The sequence below is a fragment of the Anabrus simplex genome, chromosome 2 (genome assembly GCF_040414725.1).
Source record: "Anabrus simplex isolate iqAnaSimp1 chromosome 2, ASM4041472v1, whole genome shotgun sequence".
In the NCBI taxonomy this organism is placed as follows: domain Eukaryota; kingdom Metazoa; phylum Arthropoda; class Insecta; order Orthoptera; family Tettigoniidae; genus Anabrus; species Anabrus simplex.
This window is the reverse complement of record NC_090266.1, coordinates 241,953,596-241,978,386: the sequence shown is the minus strand read 5'-3', so window position 1 is coordinate 241,978,386 and position 24,791 is coordinate 241,953,596. Positions and strand designations below refer to the sequence as shown.

The 24,791-nt window shown below is 37.3% G+C and overlaps 1 protein-coding gene across 1 annotated transcript in view; it reads left to right on the top strand.

The window, feature by feature from the left end:
* Rpn1 (regulatory particle non-ATPase 1) overlaps positions 1-24,791 on the top strand; it is a 232,069-nt gene that overhangs the window by 165,910 nt on the left and 41,368 nt on the right. The window contains exons 9-12 of the mRNA XM_067140525.2: positions 659-785; positions 17,298-17,549; positions 17,716-17,888; positions 24,109-24,264. Coding sequence (XP_066996626.1) covers positions 659-785; positions 17,298-17,549; positions 17,716-17,888; positions 24,109-24,264 — 708 coding nt within the window. The remainder of the gene's footprint in view (positions 1-658; positions 786-17,297; positions 17,550-17,715; positions 17,889-24,108; positions 24,265-24,791) is intronic.

Below are 24,791 nucleotides of genomic sequence, written 5' to 3'. Positions count from 1 at the left end.
ACTATCCACCGAATATTCACAGGCATATAATCAAAATTAATTTCTCTATGAAATGTATATTTTCCAAAAAATTCAGAGAAACTAATTACAGTATTAATTTTTCTTTGACGTTGTAAATACAATATAATTTTTGAAAAAATACTCTGCAGTTTAAAGGGGCAGAATAAAAAAAATTTAAACTGAAGCTAAATGCAAATACTTCTCTAATATTTAGTTTCCCTGATGAATATTTTGGTGTATTGTATGTGCATATTATTTGAATAAGAACAGAGTGACATACAACAGGTACTGCAAACGTATGATGCACATCAGCTGGTTAGAGATATATTAACTGCTGGCTCAAATGTTAAGAATGTCACTGGCCACTCCAAAAACATATTTATGCATATCACATTAAGTTTGGTGTCCATTGAGAAAGGTTTTGGATCTCCTTTCTTGTGGTTATTTATTTTCATTATACCCTGTGTGGTTTTTCTGTTGTAAATTGTACATATTAGCTTACGAGAGAAGACCCTACATTTTGAAGCATTATTAGTGAGAGAATTTCACTTTTGTGGAAGCATTGTGTGGATAACTGTGTATTACATTTAACGTGCTTTGTATAATATGGAATGTTTATTCACAAATTTTATTATTAACATCTAGTTTCCTCTTTCAGTCTGGAGCTCTCCTTGCCTGTGGTATTGTGAACTGCGGAGTTAGAAATGAATGTGATCCTGCGCTTGCTTTGCTTTCTGATTATGTTCTACACAACAGTAATGTTATGAGACTTGGAGCAATTGTTGGTAGGTATTACTTCAGAATTTGTTGTTATATTAGTGTACACTGTTGTATGTATAATTAGATGACATTGGTAACATACAAACATCACATTTATAAAAATTCCTTTGTTCGCCTATTTGTAAAGGCCTCCCTCTTTTCTTTATTCTTCATTGACCTGTATAGATATATGAAATTGCCTGGGGCTTTATGGTCATTTGATATATATTAAAACCCCTATTAAGCATTTTTATAGGGACTTTTAATTTTTTTATTTATTTTATTTTTACAGCTTGCTTTATGTCGCGCCGACGCAGATAGATCTTATGGCGATGATGGGATAGGAAAAGCCTAGGAGTGGGAAGGAAGCGGCCGTGGACAGCCCAGCATTTGCCTCGTGTGAAAATGGGAAACCACGGAAAACCATCTTCAGGGCTGCCGACAGTGGGGTTCAAACCCACTGTCTCCTGGATGCAAGCTCACAGCTGCGTGTCCCTAACCGCATGGCTAACTTGCCCTTTTTTTTTTTTTTTTTTCTCTCCTCTCCTTAAATGGGGTTTACCTTAAATCAAGGTTCCAGTAGAAAGCAAACCTTTATCTAAACCTTTGCCTTTATTAACATAAATTGCACTATACACATTATTTACACAATGACAGCAATAAAACAAGGAGACCAAGCAAGTTGGTCATGCAGTTAAGGGCGTGCAGCTGTCGCTTGCATTCGGGAGATAGTGAGTTTGAATCCCACCGTCGGCAGCCTTGAAGATGGTTTCCATTTTCACACCAGGCAAGTGCTGGGGCTGCACCTTAATTAAGGCCATGGCCGCTACCTTCCCAACCCTAGTCCTTTCCAGTCATTCCGTCACCGAAAACCTTCGCTGTGTTAGTGCAACATTAAACAAGTAGCAAAAAAGAGAAAACTATGGAGATATCTACCCTACACACTATACTGTAATTATAACTTTGTTACCGTTTATGGTGATGAATAATCTTGTGTTAAACCGCCTCTGCTATCTATGCAGGAGACCTGTAGTGCACCATAACTAATTTTGGCTCAGGTTCTTCTTTGAAAATATATAACTTAAATAATAAATAAGAATGTTTGGGTAGAAACTGTTTGAGTGCCTAACAACTTTTTCCCCTTTGCACTGTCATCAGATTAACAGACCTATGGGTATGCTACTTGCTGATCCCAAATGAATATAGTTATTTGGTTGGTAAATTGTTTTCAGTGTTATTTAGGAATGTGTTTGCTATTATTCGTGATAATGGTGAGCCGATGGTTAACCCTTCCTTTTGACAATAGATTTAGTTGTTGAATGCAAATCTATTTTGGTTTAAGGTTGTTCTTAGAAGATTATATCCAATTTTCTGTAAAAGTCTGAAAATATACCAAAAAATAAACATTAAAATCAGTATGAAACAGCAATCAATTTGTTCAAAACTTTTCGTGGATGTTTTCCATACAGTAGCTTACTCATTAGTATGGTATTTTCTAATTCTGATACTCTGTGAGCATACACCACATGTTCAGTTTCATTCCTAAAAATTGTAATAGAATCACTCGAGAGGCTTCTGTGGCAAACATTTCAATTTTCTTACTTCTAACAGTGTTGTCTAACCTAAGCTTTCTGTGCATGTATTAAAAAAACATATTTCAAGCCCCCTGAGTAATGATACCCTTTTCTCCATAAATTTAAATGGAATTCAACGATGCATATTGCTGTATCTTGAATTCCATCATATTCTTATTTAATTTTAGTACCTGGTATTAAAATTAATCAGTTGTTTCCTTTGGCCTTTATTTCTAAAGAGTGAACAACTGCTGTCAACTGTGTTATTCATGCGCTTATTGCAAAAGCATGTTCTCCCAGTGTTTGTTTACACCTGTCAGTCTTGAGTCAACGGGTATTATTAATTAACGTCGACAGCACCTTTGAATGTTGGCGAGAGCTTGCCCGTGTATGTAATGAGGAATCGATACGGAAGATGATGAGTCGTTTTCAATGTAAACGCTGGAGTGTATGAATATCGTTAATGGAAAAAATTAACGCACCCTAATTTACTTGTAATAACAAATCAGTGAATGAGTTCACAATGCAACCCAAGAATATTACACAGATAAATACAGAAATTTCTTAGGGGCTTAAGAAAACATGTCGTTAAAACGAGGTTCTCAGTATATGCTGTACTAGCTATTGCAGACTTCTACTGCACTATGACGGCTGCGGTCGACTAAGTTCAGACGTATATGTACCTTGACATCTCTCTTTAGCACACTCCACATTCTTCTTCTGCCTCGAATCATCTTTAGCAAGCTTACGGCGTCTTTTACGTGGGTTCTTAATCTTTTACATAGGCTCTTAACGTCCCATAACTATAACGAATAGAAATAAATCTTTGAGAATTTTAACATTTCGTTATGCTAAATGCGAGTTCTACCCTAAAGGAAATTATGTTAAATCGATTGTAAAATGACATTGCTCTTAATGGAATAATTTTCAGGACTCTGAATTTCTTCCATTTAAATGCCATTTTACACTAAATCGAGGTAATACTGTATTGTGAAATTTGAATCGTGATGCTTTCTTGTTTCCTAGAGTCTGTCCCATCGCACAGGGTCTGCTGTCTTGCTATGTCTTCTCCATTTTACTCAATCCTGCACGTCCTCTAGGCTGAGGTCCACAACCCGCATGTCTTCTGTGATGAAATCCATCCACTGTTTCACTGGTCTCCTCCAGGCTTGAGCTAAAGGGTGGCTTTTTTTGCTACAGAACTGTTGTCTTGGCGCATGACATGACCATACCATCGGAACGTAGCCCCTCCCACTTTCTCTACAATTCGGGCCACGCCTAGCCATTGTTGCACCTCGTCATTTGTCATATATTTGTGGCATCAGGCTGAGGGTCAGTCGGAGTATTTCCATCTCAGTGGTGTGGATGATTTGGCCTTGTTTCCTTGCTGTTAGGCGATATTCTGATTGATAAGAAGCTACAGGGCGCATTACTGTTTTATGTACAATCTCGCTGATATATTCAGGCATGTACTTGTCACAGAGAATGCCAGTGACTTGCCTCCATGTGAGCCATGCTGCATTTACTTTTGACTAGACATCGTTGGTGGCATCACTGCAGTGACCCAAGGCGTTTGTACTGTGTGGTCATTTTCAGGTCGTAATTGTTGATTCTGGTGCTGCCATTTGTTTGGGGGGCACACTCCAGATGCTCTTTATTTTTTGAGCCTTAGTCTATTTTCAGCCAGTCCGTACTTCCAATTTTGCATCTGGTGTTTGAGCACGAGGCATATTTGCTGTAAGAATATCACATTGTCCACATATAGCAGAGACCAGGAAGATGGTGCTTGTATGTCAGCAGTCACTGTATCCCTACAGAGGAATAGTAGAAGCAGTAGTGCTGAATCTTGATGGACCGAGCTCGATAGCTGCAGTCGCTTAAGTGTGGCCAGTATCCAGTAATCGGGAGATAGTGGGTTCGAGCCCCACTGTCGGCAGCCCTGAAGATGGTTTTCCGTGGTTTCCCATTTTCACACCAGGCAAATGCCGGGGCTGTACCTTAATTAAGGCCACGGCCGTTTCCTTCCAATTCCTAGGCCTTTCCTCTCCCATTGTCGCCATAAGACGTATCTGTGTCGGTGCGACGTAAAGCAAATAGCAAAAAAAAAAAAAATCTTGATGGACACTGACTGATGTTGAAAGGTGGTGAAATTATAGCCAGGCATTACTTCATACTTGCGACGATGATGTGGTAATTGGACCCGGCTCAGAAACACCACTGAACTCCATAGCCACAGACGAGTTGATGAGGAACTCATCAGAAGCTTTTCCAGGTCCAGAAATGCTCGGTGCAACATTATCTGCTTTTCTTTGTGTTTTTCCTTTATCAGTCGTGTGGCATGGATTGCATCTATGGTACCAGGTCCTCTAACAAAGTCACGTTGGTTTGAAGATATGGTAACAATACTGCTAAGCCTGTTGTCCAACACTCGCTTGAATATCTTCAGACTATGGCATATTTCCAAATTTGTAAGGTTGTACTGGTTGTACACACTTTGGGAGGCTTGATCTCAGATATGACCTGGTTGAAAAGTGTGGCAAGGAACTCCACTCCAGACTTGCCAAGGATCATCCAAATTTCAGCTGGTATATCATTGTGGTCGGAGACCTTCCCATTCTTAATTTTCCTGATGTCTTCCATTACCTCCTTTGGTGTAATTAATGGTATGGTCCAGGAATAGGCTCAAGGGTTTGGCAGTGGTTGGTGGGGTAATTGCTCATTGCAGGCACCAGTGTAGTGGGTTGACCATCGTTCAAGGATGGCTAGTGGCGGCGCTCGTAGAATGGTATTGTCACATCCTTTAATATGCATCCTGAGTTGAACGATTATGGGATTTGGCGAGGTGGTAGATACTGGTTGTTCTTCCTGGCTCATCCAACTGACTACAGTGGAACCTCGATTCTCCATTTCTCGAGGGACCACGGAAAAAAAAAAGTACAACACGGGAAAACGCAAAATCCGGGAATGAATGAACCATCAACAATTTGGCTAAACATCACAAAAATAAAATATGTATACTTATAATCTTACAAGCACCCTTAAACCAAACCAAACTACAGCCCCAATGGGCCTTCTGCCTACCAAGTGACCGCTGCTCGGTCCGAAGGCCTGCAGATTATGTGGTGACGCATGGTCAGTGTGACGAATCCTCTCGGCCGTTATTCCTGGCTCTATAGACCGGAATCGCCATCTCACCATTAAATAGCTCCTCAATTAAAGGTAATCATAGAATGAGTGAACCTGGAACCAGACCTCATATCCAGGTAAAAATGCCTGACCTGGCCGGGAATTGAACCCGGGCCCTCCGGGTTAGAGGCAGGCAAGTTAGACCGCGGGGCCGGCTTCAAACATCAATTACTGGTACGTGACTTAAAAATCTCGAAACTTTACATTCGCTTTTACCGGGAAAGCTTTGTTAGTTTCCCCTAAAAACTTCTTTCAGTTCAGCAACTTTGATCAGCCAAACTCTTCGAAAAATCTAATACCTGTAACGCCAAGCCAAACAACAATCGACCACAAGTAGTTTTTCATTCTCTAATCTAATAAAACAAAGATACCAAAGCGCCTAACATGATGGCAAAATCCCTTTTTTGTATCTTCCATTGTAATTTGGTCACCGGTATACTGTTCGTAATCAGTTTATGGAAATCATGTACCGCGTAAATTAGGCCTACATCGACTTTTAAAGGTTATGTTGAACTCGAGAATATGGTTTCGAATGCAAGCATCGATCCTCAAGTTCTCGAATGCATTATATTCAATTCTGCCCGTCGCTAATCACAATCAAATTGGAAAGAGAAAAAATATCATTAACACTTCCAAAATTACGGTCATTCGCAACCTTGAGCTCAGCTGGAGATCGTGCTCGCTATACAAATCAGTACGACTGCAAAATGATACAAAGTTTCTGAAAGTAACGTGTGCAAATATAGTTTATATAACGTTTTAACACAAAAACATGAAATTCCCAGTCTTATATTAGGAACAAAATAGTAAAAGGCAATCCCAAAACCTCCCAAGGCTTTATGTATGTAAGGTGCAACATCTGTTCTGGTCTCGATAACATAATCGTATACGATAATATTAAAATACTAAATTTGTGTTACTTAAGAGAGAGCAGTTTCGATTCCTGCCTAAAAACCCAGTGACTGTACAGTGCCCTGAGAGAAGTGTCAAAAACCTGTTCGGCAATACATTCGGGGAAAAAAAATGTAACCCTGGACATAATGTAGACGTTTTGCAAGTATGAACATTTGACGAAACTCGTTCCGTTTTCAAATAGAGCTGTCGAAATGCGCTCTGTCTCCCTCCAATTGTTGTGGACACACTCTGCTTTATAATTTCCAAGGATTCTCTAAACAATACCACCCGAATGCGATGCTAAGATGGTCCCTAATGCAAGTTCACTGCCGATCGCTTTTCCAGTACGATACAGTACTACTTCAAATTACCGCATTGACAGGACATTAACACCAAGATCCATAGGTATGCCATAGCCTTCCTTTCGTGAGATACAATTTCTTGAAAAACGTGTGGTCGAGGATTTAGCGTTGATGGAACTGAAATTTCTGGGCGGTTGATCCGGGAAATAGTTTCTTCGAGGAACGGATAATGCAGGATATAAATATGATGCTCACGGGACCACATAATTTGAATGAATAATGCGGGAAAACGTTTCCGGGAACGTATAATCTAGGTTGTCGAGTAACATCAGTGAAGTTGAGATATTGTAACTTATTTGAGGCTATAAGGTCGTTCTGTTGAGTTAATTCATCACTGTGAGATTATCGTATTCACAAAGACTCACACATTAGATGGTGTCATTTGTGTACACTGTTTTATTTACAAATTATATACGCATTATACGCACACATTAATGAACCACCATCAAAACACTAGCATGTCAACCAACTCAACAGAATCACAACATGAGTTCACACACTTGACTAACGACTTTCACTAGCATCTCAACTCAACTCCCAAGGCGGTCCTTTATATATCTTGCGTGGCCAGGCTTGTTGAAAAGGATGACACAACATGCTTTCTCGTATCTTCTCGAGTCTCCAATAACCTGTGTACAAATGAATAGAACATTCTCTGAAACAAGAGTGACAAAGGTGCGTTGTTTTGGAGTCTTAACCTGTGTTGCACAACATTACATCAGATTTATACATCATATTTACAGGTAATAAATTATATACTATTAATTACATATTCTTACATTAAATAAAGTCTTTCCATGGTTGACATTTGAAGGTAGTTAACCTTGGGTGGAGCAAGCTCCGATTTACAACTGCGGTTGTTAACCACAGAGGGACAACCCCAGATGTTCAGGGTTCTGGCTTGGCATTTCCTCCTAACCCAATGAGGTATGGTTTTCCCGCTAATACTCAGGTGGCTGATTGCAGTGGGTTCCCACTGGGCGATGTGGTCGCCATGTCCCTACGCCAAGATTTTCTCCAGAATCCTATACAGCAGGATCAGAGAGCAACTAGAGGAAGAATTAGATGAATACCAAGGAGGCTTCAGACCTTGGAGAAGTTGTGCTGAACAAATCATCACTTTAAAATTAGCCATAGCATATTACAAGAAGCAAAACAAACCTCTTGCAATAACCTTTGTGGACTTCATAAAAGCTTACGACTGTATCCATAGACCTTCAATGTTGAAAATTTTAAGAAAATTCGGGCTCTATCCAAAATTAATCATATTGATTGAACTCGCCTTAACCAACACTAAATCAAAAGTCAAGTTCAGAGGGGAATTCTCCGAGCCATTCACCATAAAAACAGGCTTAAGACAAGGAGATTGCTTGTCACCACTGCTGTTCAACTGTGCCTTGGAATATATAATGAGGGAATGGTACAAGAATAACCTAAAGAACATCCGAATTGGAAGACCCAAAGACAACATAAGTTTAAATTGCCTGGGTTTTGCCGATGACCTTGCTCTCTTATCCAACAATATTCAGGAAACCAGACGAATTATATCACTACAGGAAATAGTACAGAAAATTGGTCTTGGAATATCTTTTGAAAAGACAGTAATCATGTTTACTGACCCACCACTCATAAACAAAATTGCCATAGGAAACCAGAAATCAAAATTGTAGATAAATTTAAATATCCGGGAGAAATCATAACATATAACCTCAATGAAAAGCCAGCACGGCATAACAGAATAAATAAACTGACCAGAGCACAATACGTCGCCAAGAATACCTACAACAAAAAGGGCCTGTCAATAGCAACAAAATTAAAACATTACAAAACAGTCACTCAACCAGAAATAACATACGCAAGCGAAACCATCTTCAAAACAACTAACACTGCACAAATAGACAAAATGCTCAAGATAGAGAGAAATATCATTAGAACATGCATCTACAAATCATACCAAAAAGATGGACACTGGACAGTAGCTTCTAATGAAACAGTTCACAAGGAAATAGAACCAGTAATGAGCACAATCCGGAAGAAACGAATTTCATTTTTTGGACATCTAATCAGGACACCAGAGAACAGGATCATCAGGAAAAAAATAGAAAAATTATGGAATAGTAAGTGCAACATTAAGTGGATTACAGAAATCAGTGAAGATATGGATGAACTACAAATTACAGTGGAAGACGTCAGAAACAAAACCGACAAAATCAAGAAACTCACAAACAAACCAGACTACAAATCAGAATCAACAAACAGACAATAGGAAGGGTGATTTCCGATGAAGAAAGAAGGATAAGATCAGAGAGAATGAAGATGTACTGGGCTGACAGGAAACTGAAAAATTCTTTGTATAAAGTTGGCTAGAGTGGTCCAAGGAAGGCCATAAAATGTAAATAATAATAATAATAATAATAATAATAATGTCTTAATATGTTTTGTTACTCAAGACAGTTCATACAACACACAAATAATAAATTATATGACCACGATTAATACCAAATAAAGTCTGTACATAACTACATAAATAATAATAATTATAACAACAACACCTACTAATCGAGCTCGATATTTTCTATTTATTTACCCTTGGGTTTAGAAAATTGTTTCCAAGATATACTAGCCCATTACACTTGCATCAAGATGAAGAGTATTGTTACATGGAAAAGGGATAATTTATTTAGCAGTTTATTCCACTAAGAGAGCTGGTGCAGTATTCAAAGTCACATTGAAGATCAGTTTGATAAATTTTCTATTTTGTGAATGACCAACCCATACAAATTAAAAAATAATTGAGTAAAATTGAAATTGGCCACTAACCTCACTCCGATCAGAACTACAAAACCTAAGATTTGCAACATTTACATTCACTAATCCAACTATACATCAAATCACTAATCCTATTAAAAAATGAGAAATGAATATTGCATTTAAAACTCTAGAACACATTTAAATTGAAAACTGCATTTTCCCGTATTGAACTGAGATTCACAATTAGAATTAAGGAAGGTTCAACCTTTTCAATACAAAATGTGTTGCACAAGATGTTCACAACATATTATTTATTATATAATTAGTACCGGTTTCGACGCTTATTGCGTCTTCATCAGCTAAAAAATCACAAGTGGGCAAAGTACATATCACAAAAGTTGTATAAATAATTCTTGCATAGCAAACTACAAATGATTGACTGCTTTTCTCCTTAAAGGCTAAAAGAAAAATGGGTAAACTCTTCTCACACTGCACACACAGCACGCTGAACAAGATTCACCACCCTTGTTGAGCTGAGACAACTTAAAGATCAACCTTATTCAATCGCTTAACATCAGGTGTCCCGGCCTTAGACTAAAAACCTTTTGATGGTCTTGCCAACCTCACATAACATCGGACCCGGACTTATTTGTCTCCATTGAATAACAACAGAAGAGTGGACAATTTTACTACATCGTTTTATTATCACATTCAGACTTTTATGTTCAATCATCAGACCAATTTTATTGCATAATACTCACCCATCTCATTAGACTATAACGCTTTTATACGTCATATTATATCATCATATTTTACCCATTTTTCTTTTAGCCTTTAAGGAGAAAAGCAGTCTATCATTTGTAGTTTGCCATGCAAGAATTATTTATACAACTTTTGTGATACGTACTTTGCCCACGTGTGATTTTTTAGCTGATGATGACGCAATAAGCGTCGAAACCGGTACTAATAATATAATAAATAATATGTTGTGAACATCTTGTGCAACACATTTTGTATTGAAAAGGTTGAACCTTCCTTAATTCTAATTGTGATTCTAAAACACAAATCGAAATAATTTTTTCAACCCTAACATAGTAAATTTACGTAATAACCAATACCAATGTTCAGGAATCTATAAACTCACTTGCTCAGAGTGCGGATTTTCGTATATAGGCCAAACTGGCAGAAGTTTTATAACTAGATACCTAGAACATGTAAATGCCGCTAAACATAATAAATATTCAGCTATGAGTAATCACATGTAAAAAAAAAAAGGGCACCATTTTACGACTATAGAAAGAGATTTTAAAATAATTAGAAAGATTGGAAAAGGAAAACTGATGAATGAACTGGAAAATATATACATCCACTTAGATAAACACGTCAACAAAGATAAAAACTTGAATGATGAAATCGATGTTAAAAACCCTTTAATTGAACAATTACCGAATTTAATAGAAACATTTAAACTTGATACACAAAAATTTTCAAATATTTTCATTCCTGACAATATAAATAGTCAATCAAAGAGAACAAGCACCCCCTCCTATACTACTTCTGGATATTCCACTGCACAAACCACTCCATTCGTTATGATGCCACCCACTGCTACTTCCCCATCCCCACTCCCTGCGGTTACGTACCCACACATACAACACAAGGATAACAGCAAATGTTCAATTTAACAAGTTTCAACAAATGTTATTTTCAAAGTGTGCAACCTATAATAAACCACGGCACATTAGAGTTTCAAGTGTTTTGATGACGAACACAATAATAATTGCACCTGATCTCATAATTTGTTTTGAGAGTGTAATATAGTTCATTTCTCAAGTTTATATGAAGTGACAATAATTATTCAAGATTTTAATAAAACATTTAAGTTCAGACAACAAACTTTTAAGAAAACTAAGGGTCGATTGCAGAAACGGTATTTAGACGATTTCTACGGGTAAACAATGCCTAAGTGTGGCTGCCGCATTGCAGAGACGTTATTTATCACTTAGACACTGTCTAAAACCGATGTTCAACCGGTCATGTTTAAACACTGCCGAGAGCACTGTTTAACCTCAAATGAGAGGAGTGAATCACAATCAGAGGTTATGTACATTGAAATGTGTAATTTGCATTATCATGTTGAGACGATTCCGGGAAGAAAGGTTAGTCCAACGGCCTCTCTGTGGGTCGACCGCTGCTAAATCGCAGCAATTCTTTTTGACATGCACAGGGAGATGGATCTTAAAATAAGGTTTCGCTTTTCGAGATTTGTTTCTTGAGACTCACAAGTGACAGTCCGGTAACTGTCAACTTGAATACAATTCTTGGCAACCAATATATTTTATTATATACATGGGGTAATTTCCATGGAATTATAGGTCACTTCGACTACATACTTACCAGAATTGTGTGCCCAGATCGTCAGAGGGCTCACATACATTGACCGGGAGGGATTCACTTACATTTACTGCCAAGTAAATACACATAATAGTGAAAACTAAAAAGTAGGTTGTATGAGTTTTTTATATATATAATCGTATAAGTTTTCGGCAATTATCAGATAGGAAAAGGTGGTGATTATTGTTTAAAGAGGACTGGGGAAGAAGTGCCGTGGTCATAATAACAGCCCTAGTATTTGCCTGATGTAAAAATAGGGAAACTACGGAAAACAATTTTTGCGGCTGCCGATGATGCGTTTCGAACCTACGATCTCCAGAATGCAAGCTACATCTATATCCCATACAGCACACTTGGTTACACATGACTATTGTTTCATCTTGCCTTCGTCAAAGCTACCGTATTTATGAGCAGATTACACTCACTCTAAGAACGCTATAATGAAAGCTACACTTCTCCGTATGGTGGAGTGTCACTTTAGTGTCTATACTATTATATTTAATTTCCACCGAAAGCGATACTCTTATCTGTGGGCAAGTCATGCTCAGCCATATTTGAGTAATGTGTAGGAAGATAAACAGCTGACTGGCGTTCGGCGTGCGCACCGACGAATTTCATTGGTTGCGACAAGCAAAGAGTTGCATGAAAGATACTTCTGTCTCCATTTTCAAACCAAAATTGAAACTTTAAGGGATGTCTAGTTAAACATCGACTGAACATTGTTTATGCAATGGAAGGTCGTGCTTGATTTAGACGTTGTTTAGGTAGACGATGTCTAAGGCTTAAAACTAGTCATCGTTTCTGCAATCGGCCCTAATAGTTTTAATAGAATGTGAAAATTTTTTACACTTGGACCAACTAATTGACGTCACATACAGGAATATTGTAATAGTTTTAATTTCAGTGTTAATAATTGTTATATCCTATATCACAGCCAAACGACGTAATATATAAGACAATTATATTTAATCAGGTTTCTTAAAAATTGTATTTAAGTTTGCTAATGACAAATCATGTATATAAATTCAAGATCAATGTTCTTAATTAACCTTGTGATGACAATATGGCTGAAGATGCTTAGAAAATGAGCGAAACATGTACCACGTTTTTAATAATTTGGCAACAAAATAAAGATGAAATCCTAATTTTGTATGCTAGTTAAGTATTGAATAGGTGAAAAACAAAGTTTTATTATTCTCCTTTCAATTGATTTTCAATTCGGGATCTAAAATGAGAATAGTTTCTTGCAACATACAGATTAAGTTGTTAGTAAATGTTTTTATAGGCCACTCATCAATAAATTACACTCAAGTCAGCTGGGCATAGATTTATTGTGAAGTCACTAACACTAAAGCTATATGATTAAATTCAGCACTATGTGAGTGCTTGATGTTAGCAGTAGTTGTATGTTTTGATATCATTCTTTAAACAGTGTTGTTTAACATAGTTATAGCTCTGTGGATCATGTTGGCAAGTGTTACATTTTTGTACAGTTAGGTTGAGTTCTTGTGAAGAATTATGAGTCAGAGTTGGTGAAAACATGTCTTTTAGGTTGGATACAGATCTGCTAGCAAATAATAATTACGTAGGAAACTTAGTCAAGAGATGGATAGCACAACTGGATGAAACCCTAACCAACCACCTGTGGTATTAACTGCAGCATGTACAGTTTCTTCAATTCTTTAAAAATTAATTTTTCCTAGTCATCGGTCACAGTTCACAGTTCGCAGCCCGTGCATGAGTCTTGTATTTCAGGAAGATGTTCGCTGTCCACACTCTGGTAGAACTCAGTTTACAGCCCCATGCTGACATTCCAGTGTTCTCTTCCTCAACTGCATTAGAACATGCGCAATGCTCTCCTCCAGCAGCTGGCCACAAGAGACACAACTCATAGTGACAGGTGTACCAAACACGTATTCAGCTCCAAAACGCGAACACTCCAACAGACCGGCATGCTAAGCTCAGACTGTAAATCACGCTGACTGGCAACCTAACTGTCACGATACTCACTGGTGAGCTCACACTGAGCACCTCGCTAACTCACAGTCCTCTCACCGAACTGACTTTGCAGGTCACTCCTGCCTTATGTACATGCGGTCAGCCCTTCGAGATACGTTGGCGACTCGAAGCTTGTGTAAGCCTCCAGATATAGAGGGCTCTGACCTGCGGGTCTAGTCGTTTTTGAGGCCGCCAACCACGCAGCGGCCAATGACGGCACTTACAGTGTGCCTGACCTCCCCAACAAAGTTCAGGCCTGGTGAAATTATACAGCTTATGTGCACTGGCCCTGCCTAATGTCTGAGATTGAGAATTCATTATTTTAACCATAATGATCAATTAATTAGGTCCGTATTGACTTCAGCTTAATCTTACATTCAATATACAGTGGAACCTTGGATTGCGATTATAATTCGTTCCAGCAACATGCTTGTAATCCAAAGCGCTCGTATATCAGAGTAAGTTTTTCCATAAGAAACAATTGAAATGCCAATGATTCGTCCACAACACAAAAATATTTATTCGCATACCATTTGTGAAACAAAATATAACTTAAAACAAATTAAACTGCACTCTACCTTACAATAGAATCATTGTTGGTGTGAGGGAGACGAGAGATGACATGAGAAGATTTACTGTGTAGCACGAATTTCACTATCGGAATCACTGCTATCTGTTGGCTCACTGGAATTGTTTTCTTTTCATGCAACTTTAACGAGGAACCTGTCCAATGACTGTTGCTTTTGCCCCTTTATGAGGATTTCACGAAAATGTGACATTGCATTGTCATTGAACTGATTCATCGCTCGCACTGCTACAGCCTTATTTGGGTGGTGTTTCTCTACAAAATTTTGCACCGTTTCCCACATTTTGCACTTCTCCTGAATCTCAGTTGAAGTGAGAGATTCCATTGACTTTTCCTCCTCCTCTTCCCCGGATGAGATCTCCTCCATAACCTCCTGCCATTGTTCGCGATGCAGGTCCATCAGTTCGTTGGTGGTTAGTTCCTGGCTATGTTCTTCCACCAGCTCTTGAATATCCACATCATTCACCTCCAACCCCATAATCTTCCCTAAGGACACAATTTCATCGACAATCAGCGGCTCATTTTCACCAACAATCCCCTCAAAGTCACGTCCAAGAACACAGTCAGGCCACAGCTTTCCACAAGCGGAAGTGAGAGTTCTCTTGGTGACTCCATCCCAGGCTTTATCGATGATATTCAGGCAGTTCACGATGGAGAGATGATTTCTCCTAAACTCTCGAGGGTAAGGATTGTTCCTTCCGTCACTTTGAAGCATCGCTGAAATAGTGCTTTGGTGTATAGCTTCTTGAAGTTCGAAATGACTTGTTGATCCATAGGCTGGAGTAGTGTAGTAGTGTTCGTAGGAAGGAACTTACCTTTAATGAAGTTGAATTCCTCCAGTAAGTCGTCCTCAAGGCCTGGAGGATGAGCAGGAGCATTGTCCATAACCAAGAAGACTTTGAGCTGCAAATTATTTTCTGAAAGGTATTTCTTCACTCAGGACCAAAGACCTCGTTCATCCATTCAACAAAGGCACAGGGGAGGAGAAAACGTAGGCACACATGATGCTCGTATTGCGGAACCTCACTCGCTTATCAAGATACAATTCATTTAATATGTTTGCTCGTCTTGCAAAACACTTGTAGACCAAGTTACTCGCATTTCGAGGTTTCACTGTATAACACTTTATTCCACCCTGTCAATACTTGACAGTTTATTTTACCACCATGCGTGCATGTTTTGCGAGTTCCAAATGCTCTCTTCTTCAGCAATACAAAACATCAAAATACTTCAGACTTGTTACAGTGCATGATTCTTAATCCTACCTCATTAACATCATTTACACATCCATAACACTATTAAGATATTGATCAATTCTCTAAACCTCCAAAATGTGTCTCCTTATAAGATCACCGTCAATCTTGTACAAAATCTATAATGAAAAATGATATCTCGAAATGTTAAACATATTTCTTGTCCAAAACCGTTCATTAGTTTACAAACTTTAGGAGTGTCATCTTGTAAGAACAATATTAAAAATCTAAAATATATACAATAAAATAATAATGTTATAATATTAATTGTTGTCAGCTATTTTTTCTCGAAACTTCTCGTTTTCTTTATTCCTACTCGATTTTTCTGTGTATTTACACCTATAACGAAAAAGACACTAACATAATTTCACAGTCTACTATTGAAATTATTTTGATATTTTATTACAATATTGTCAAATAATTTAATGTTATGGCTGTTTGTTCACTCGTACATAAACCAGAAATTTGATCATATTGGTATGGACGATCATACGAGCCAGAACTGTTTTATTCCTTTAAAATAAAACACAAAATTTTAAAATTAGAGAAACATTCTACGAAAAATGAAAACTAAAAACCCAGATTAAATAGTAACTATTACTCACTTATCGTTTCTGCTGGACAAAGCGGAGGCAGGACAGGTTTTTCTCCGGGTATTCCAGTTTTCCCTGTCATCTTTCATTCCAGCAAAACTCTCCATTAACATTTCATGTCATATGTCAGTCATTTATCATTGCCCCAGGGGAGTGCGACAGGCTTCTGCAGCTGGCACATTTCCTATCCTCGCTTCTAGTTGGGGGCTCCATTCCTTCCATTCCTGACTCGGTTGAATGACTGGAAACAGGCTGTGGACTTTCATTTTCACTCACTTATCGTGCTAGTTGTAGCTGGAACACAATAACTTATCGTGTGCACTATTACACTAGGCCTCATTGGGGAGGTCAGACACACTGCAAGTGCCGTCATTGTCCACTACACGGTTGGAGACCTCAGGACATGTTTTAGCTGCATTAGGCCATCTTCAGTTGTCTAGAATTAACTTAAAATTAACATATTAAAAGTTACAAAACAAGAATAAAATTTACATTCATATGATAAAAATTAAAATAAGTGCATGTTGAATCATCATCAACCTCGCAAGTGGCCATGCGGTTAGGGTCGCACAGCTGGAAGCTTGCATTCGGGAGATAGTGGGTTCGAACCCCACTTTCGGCAGTCCTGAAGATGTTTTTCCGTGGTTTCCTATTTTCACACCAGGCAAATGCTGGGGCTGTACCTTAATGAAGGCCACGGCCGCTACCTTCCCAATCTCCCACCCTTCCGTCGCCAAAAACCTTCAATGTGTTAGTGCGACGTTAAACAAATAGAAAAAAAAAATCATCCTCGGATGAAGAAGTCGCTTGATGTAATGTGATGAAGTCAGAACACTTCTACGTAATAAGTGATGATGATGATGTAATTAAAAGTTTCTTCTCTTCCTTAAAATTTGTTTCACATAAAATGAATTATTTGATTGAATATATTTTTGCATTTGTTCCAGGTCTTGGGTTAGCTTATGCTGGGTCCAATAGAGAAGCAGTTCTTAGTTTACTTGCACCTGTATTTAGCGACCCAAAATCCAGCATGGAAGTTATCGGGATGGCTGGTTTAGCATGCGGAATGATAGCTGTTGGATCATGCAATCCTGATGTCACAGCCACGATTGTACAAACTTTGATGGAAAAATCCGAGGTTGATTTGCATGATACTTATGCGAGGTTCTTGCCTTTAGGTCTTGGGCTATGCCATCTAGGTAAGTATTCACATAAGAAATATTACCTGCAATTTCAAGCACACTTTTATGTTAGCGACTCCTGTACCTTATTAGTACCTGTGATTTATTTGGTGGGGATAAATGTTCTGTTGTCTGGCATCAGATTTAGAAGACACATGTAAACTGCAATATATATTTTTGTTAGGTCGACAAGAAGCTGTTGAAGCAATAATTGCTGCCCTTGAGGTTATACCTGAGCCATTTAGATCCATGTCGATGACTATGGTAGAAGTGTGTGCATATGCTGGAACTGGAAATGTACTCAAGATTCAACATTTGCTTCACATATGTAGTGAACATTATGATGTTGCAGAAAAGGTATGTTTTCTCTTTTTTTTAGCTACTTTAGCTAGACACAGATAAAATGATCAAAGCTATTCCAGTGAAATGATTCATTTACCATTATTACACAGTTGTAAGGTGTCTCAGTCTTGCTTTCTGTATGTTCTGTGCTAATGGTTCTACATTTAGTTCTTCTCTGATTTTAATATTTTGAATTTTATCTGTTATTGTCTTTTTAACCTATGTTCTTAAAAATTTAATTTCTACTGCTTGGATCTCCCAGTCCAGGTTTCTTTCTATAATACTGCGTTGGATTGTGTCCTTCCATCTCAATCGTGGTCGTCCACAGCCTCTCCTTCCTTGCATTTGCAGTTCACTCATTCGCTTTATGTGCCCAAACCATCTTAGTCGGCTCTTCTCTATTCTATCATTCATTTTTTCCACTCCGATTTCTTCCCGGATTTTCTCATTCCTTATTTTGTTTCTTCTACTCTTCTGTATCGTACTCCTCAAGAACTTCATTTCAGCTGCCTGTATTCGACTCTCATCCTTCTTTGTCATTGTCCAAGTTTCTGCTCTAGAAGTTGTTATGGGTACGTAATACATCTTGTACATAGTTTCCTTTGCTTCCATTGGCACATCTTTGTCCCATAACATGTTTCTTACACTATGATAGAAACAGCTTCAAGCTTGAATCCTCTTACTTATCTCAGCATCCAGTCGAGCATTCTTCATTAATTCACTCCCCAAGTATTTGAACGTCTCTACTACTTCCAGGGGCTTGTCTGCAAGTGTAATCTGACCTTTAACTTCTATCCCTCCTCTAGTCATAACAAGAGTTTTACTTTTTTCTACACTTATTTTCAATCCACATTCTTTGAGCTTCCCACTCACCACATCCAACTGTTTTTTAACCTTCATGTCCTCTTCTCTCCAAATCACAATATCATCAGCAAATAACATTATGTTAATTTCTTATCCACCATATGTTGCTTTTGCTGTTCTCATGATAGTCATCCATTGCTGTTGTAAACAAGATTGGTGATAGAACACTTCCCTGTCTCAGCCCACTAGTTATTTTGAACCAGGTTGTCCTGCCAACTTGTGTTTGCATGCAACTACAACATTCCTTGTACATTGCCATGAGTATTTTTATTAATCCCTGTCCAATTCCTTTTTGCACCAGACTGTTATCTCCTTTAATCTGAAAAGCATTTTGCCAATTTTGCTCAGTTATAATGTTCTTTGTCAACTGTGTAACAACCGTTACATTCAAAATAGTGAAATAACAAGAAAAGGTTGATTTTTTAATTATATGTTTAGTTTTTCTAGGGATTCTTTTGTCTGCAATAAGATTTGCAAGTTTCTATTAGCTGTCATCCCATAGAGTTTATTGATTTTCACCATCTGCCTCAACAAGTGGGTTGCATTCATGTAACACCCGTTACAGTACTTTTATTAATATTTAAAATAGTGGAAAAACTTTTATTTCAGAAAATAATAGCCCATAGTACACACAAAAGTAAGAGCTATCTTTTGCAATAGATGAGGTTTTGATTAGTTTTTATTTCATTGTCTAAATTTCCCTTTTTAACTGTTCATCTGTAATACACGTTACAGTGGAATGACTGAACTGCAAAAGAATTTAAAACCTAAATTAGGAACACTGTGCATTCCATCATTGTTCATGAACTGCAGAGTGTATTTTGAAATGTCATAAAGTAAAGCTCCCCACCCCCACCTCACCCCAAACCACCCCCACTCCTCCTAACCCCCTCCTAACCCGCACGCGCCTGCCCTCCTGTCTGCCCATACTTCTCTCTCCACCACCAATCGCACACCATCAGCTATACTACACACACCGCAGCGCGAGGTAAGCGTCCTTTCACTTTATGTTAACCTTTTCCTATCTCCATTTTTTGTTTTTACCGACTTTCTCCATTTAAACAGGTCCAATTTGGTTTCCGCTAAGAACCGAGAATCAATATATCCACGCGCAGTTTCCACCTTCTTCTCAACCAGAACTTCAAAAATAACTTCACGTCCAACAATCAACAACGCAACCGATCAACACAGCTTTAATACACCAAATGCCTAATTTCTCCGCTTAAGTGATCAGTACAAGTAATGAAAATCATTTTATTTTCCGTATTGAAAGAATCTCAATAATAATATAAGAGAATTTATTGGACTCCAACCTATTCAATACATTACAGGATGTTAACATTTTTAGTTAAACATCGTTAAAATGGAGACATGTTTCGCCCTCCATGTGGGGCATCATCAGTCATATCAAAGCACCTCAAAATTAAACCAGACGTCTGGTTGGAAATTATGAACATAATATGCAAGAAAGAATACATTAAAAAACACGTACAAAGTCCTATCCTAAACGAAATAACAATAGACTAGTTACACATAGTAAAATACGCTAGTGGTTTCTTAATATTAAAATGAGGTCATCATATGCACAGTATAAAAATGAAAGTAATCAAAGTCTATATGATATTGAGTTCGATGGTAGTTCTACGTAGTATATACAAATGTTGGCAAAATAAAACACAATTTATAATTACTGTACACTTATTTATAATTGTTACAATTGATGTGGTAAAACATTCCAATTTGTCTATTTGTAATTTGGCTCCAACCAAAATAATTCGCCGTAGGATTCATGAGGTAGTCAACTCCGTTGGTCACTCTCTATTTGAATGGAGTGCACAGTGCAAGTGAACAGCTTTTGTTGATTATAAACTGAGGCTGTGCTAAGACAGAGTTAAAACAACACCGGCTTCAAATGAAGATAGTTAAAAACATCATTAGGTTCTTCCTAGTTGACTAAAGGTTTGCGTATATTTTGTTGTTGAAGTGTGGGAAAGTCAGTTGTTGGTTGAATGGGCAACGGTCGAAAATGTTGTGCAGTGCAATCAGTGTTTGAGCTGTCCTACATGTGAGGGAAATCTGAAAATGGAGGATTTGTCTTAATTAGTTAAGTGAAATGACGGAAAAAGAGAAGAAAAGGGGAAATCATTGAGAAATGAAAAATGTGAAAGTTAAAACTTACCTTGAAAGCTGTTGAGCTGTTACCTAATTGTTAGGAGGTTTGTGGAGCACTGGCTGTCGCTAATGTCCTGCTCTTCGTGTTGTACGTGTGACGTCTTAGAGGAGGGGAGTGGATTTGAGAAGGCGGGGCTGTGGGTATGTGATTGGCGCTTGGGGAGGAGTTGTGTGTATTGGAGGGAGAATAGGGGCGTGATGAGTTGAGCGGCTTAGTGGGGGTGCTTGGAGAGCTTGTTTTGAGGACGTTAACAAGTCTTTTGTCTTTCAGATTTAAACTATTGAGCGAAAATATTAATTGTTCGTAAAGAGGGCTTCGGTTGTCTATTGGATCATTTAAATTTTTATTCTTATTATATTTTTGGTCCAAAAAAATGTATAAATTTTCGAACTCGGTCATGAGCCTGCCTTTATCTAGTCTTTTTAAAATTTGGAGATCCTGTTCGATTGTGGTAAAGCTATGTCCGGTGTCTTTCATATGGATGCTCATGGCTGAGTGTTTATTGTGCTTTTGGGCATTGAAATGTTCTGCATATCTAATTGCAAAGCTTCTACCAGTTTGACCGATATATGAACTGTTACATTCAGCACATTTCAGTCTATAAATGCCAGAGCCCGAAAATTTATTGTTGTCCGAGTTTATCTTATTGTGGTTGAAAAATAGCTTTTGATTAGAATTATGGGTCTTATAGGCTACCCTAATATCGTGTTTTTTTTAAAGGGGTAGCGATTTGATGTATAATGGGGTTAATGTAGGTGAATGATGCATATTTAGGCTTATTAATTTTTATTGGGGAGAGGTTTGTGGTCAATTTCAATTTCACTTTATTGATTATTTTCTGTATTATTGAGGGATTGTATCCATTGAAAACAGCTATTTCTTTTATGGTACTTATTTCTTTTTTTTAAATTGGCGGTTGACATGGGAATTTTTAACGCTCTGTACACTAAACTGTAAAATGAGGCTTGTTTGTGCGATTGTGGGTGAAGAGAATTTTGTTTTATGGTTGTGGGAGTGAATGAAGGTTTTCTGTGAATCTGGAAATCGAAATTGTTTAAGGTCCTGGTGATTGTAATGTCTAAAAAATTGATGAAATTATTGTCCTCATCTTCTTTAGTAAACTTGATGCAATTATCAAGGCTGTTTAAGTAAGTTAGTATGTCTTCACTATTGTTGCAGCTTTTGTCTATTATTGCTAGTGTGTCATCGACATAGCGTAGCCAAAGACACAAACCATTAATGCTGTTTGTTATTTTACTATTTTCGAGGTTGTCCATATAAATTTCGGCGAGTATTCCTGAAATGGGATCACCCATGGCTAGACCTTCTTGTTTGTATATCTTATTATTGAACGTAAAATAATTGTTATGAAGGACGAAAGTTAGTAATTGTAAGCATTCTTCTATTTCTAACTGACTAAAGGTGTCGAATCCTAAAACATGTTATTTTTAACTGTAATAATCGTATGGATTTATAATTTATAAAGTGAAGTGTGGTAATGAGATGAGATGAGAATGATGTTTTTAACTATCTTCATTTGAAGCCGGTGTTGTTTTAACTCTGTCTTAGCACAGCCTCAGTTTATAATCAACAAAAGCTGTTCACTTGCACTGTGCACTCCATTCAAATAGAGAGTGACCAACGGAGTTGACTACCTCATGAATCCTACGGCGAATTATTTTGGTTGGAGCCAAATTACAAATAGACAAATTGGAATGTTTTACCTCATCAATTTTAACAATTATAAATAAGTGTACAGTAATTATAAATTGTGTTTTATTTTGCCAACATTTGTATATACTACGTAGAACTACCATCGAACTCAATATCATATAGACTTTGATTACTTTCATTTTTATACTGTGCATATGATGGCCTCATTTTAATATTAAGAAACCACTAGCGTATTTTACTATGTGTAACTAGTCTATTGTTATTTCGTTTAGGATAGGACTTTGTACATGTTTTTTAATGTATTCTTTCTTGCATATTATGTTCATGATTTCCAACCAGACGTCTGGTTTAATTTTGAGGTGCTTTGATATGACTGATGATGCCCCACATGGAGGGCGAAACATGTCTCCATTTTAACGATGTTTAACTAAAAAATGTTAACATCCTGTAATGTATTGAATAGGTTGGAGTCCAATAAATTCTCTTATATTATTATTAAGTGATCAGTGTCAAGCCGACTCGACATCAAAAAGAGTATCACTCTTTACTCTCCAGACTTTGTACATACTTGTATATATGTTTTATATGTGTTATTTTACATTGATTCTTTAGTACGAGGACTACTGACATCCACGAGGTTATATTTTTACAACTCTAAGCACCCCACTTGTACCTTGTTCCAAACTTGTTTGTATATATATTATTATTTACTACTCACCTGTACCATACTAACATTTCTCATCTCATTACCACACTTCACTTTATAAATTATAAATCCATACGATTATTACAGTTAAAAATAACATGTTTTAGGATTCGACAAAAACTTATGTATGCTTTAATATGGCTGATGATGACCCCTAGGTGGGTCGAAACTAGTTCCATGTAATTTATAACATTGTAAATACATATTAGTACTGAATAGGTGGAAACCTTTACTGTGTTACTATTCATATGTTATTCTCAGTTCAGTACGGACCAACAACATGAAATTCATAACCCTTGGTGTGAAACTAGCTTCGCAGCTCAAGGAGATAACTTTCAACATCATCTGTAGATACTGTGTGTTCAGTTTCATTGACTAGTTTATTTATTTATTTATTTATTTATATATATTTATTTATTTATTTATTTATTTATTTATTTATTTATTTATTTATTTATTTATTTATTTATTTATTTATTTATTTATTTATTTATTTATTTAACCTGAGCATGTATATAGTTGGTGAGTTCAGTTTCATTTGGTTTCTATAGGTGTAATCATGCTGCTTCTCTGAGCGGACTATGCACGCTCGCCATTGCGAGTACTGCACTCGCTCTTACCGCTTCTCTCCGCTCTTATGCCTCGGTACTCCACTATGCAGTCTTAAATTATATTCCCTGGAAATGCTGTACAAATAGATCATACAAACATTTGCATACCTGATTCTTAGACTATTTTTTTTAGTAGGTTCATCACATCCCTCTAAGTGCAATTCCCATTATTACAGAATTGAACAAATTGTAGCATTTTAATTTCAGGAGGATAAGAAAGAGGACAAAAAGGATAAAAAGGAGGAAAAGAAGGAGGATAAGGACCTCTCCTCTAGACAAGCAATTGCAGTATTAGGTATAGCCCTCATTGCAATGGGAGAAGAAATAGGATCAGAAATGGCATTTCGGACATTTGGTCACTTGGTAAGTAACAGAAATGTATTTTCATGTATAGTTTTTGTTTAATTTACTTCCTGCAAGTTTCTTTTTTTTTAGCCTTGCAGGGAACATCTATGTGGTAATAAGGCAGAACCTGATATGTCAAAAAAATAAATTTTCAAATTTAATATCATTTGCTTTGCTTTAATGCAGTATTGAAGATTTTCCAATGAAGAGTATGATGGCAAAGCACGGTATGATTCTGGTGGCCCTGGAATACGCTGTTTCCAAAATAAGGATTCCAGTATATTTGCTACATGGATTTAAGGCAACAGAGTGTTTTGTTCCCTTAACTTGCTAAATAGATCAGAATAAAACTTGTTCCTTCTTATTATTACATTCACAATTTAGAGGTCATTGAAATACAATATGAATTTCAGCAAACTCGCCAACTTTTAAAAGGACCTCCGGAAAAATCAAGTTCTTCGATATATCAGGTCAAATAATAAACAAAATATGTTATAAATATTGTATACGAATTCAGTGTGGGAGGTTATTAGACTGTATGCACC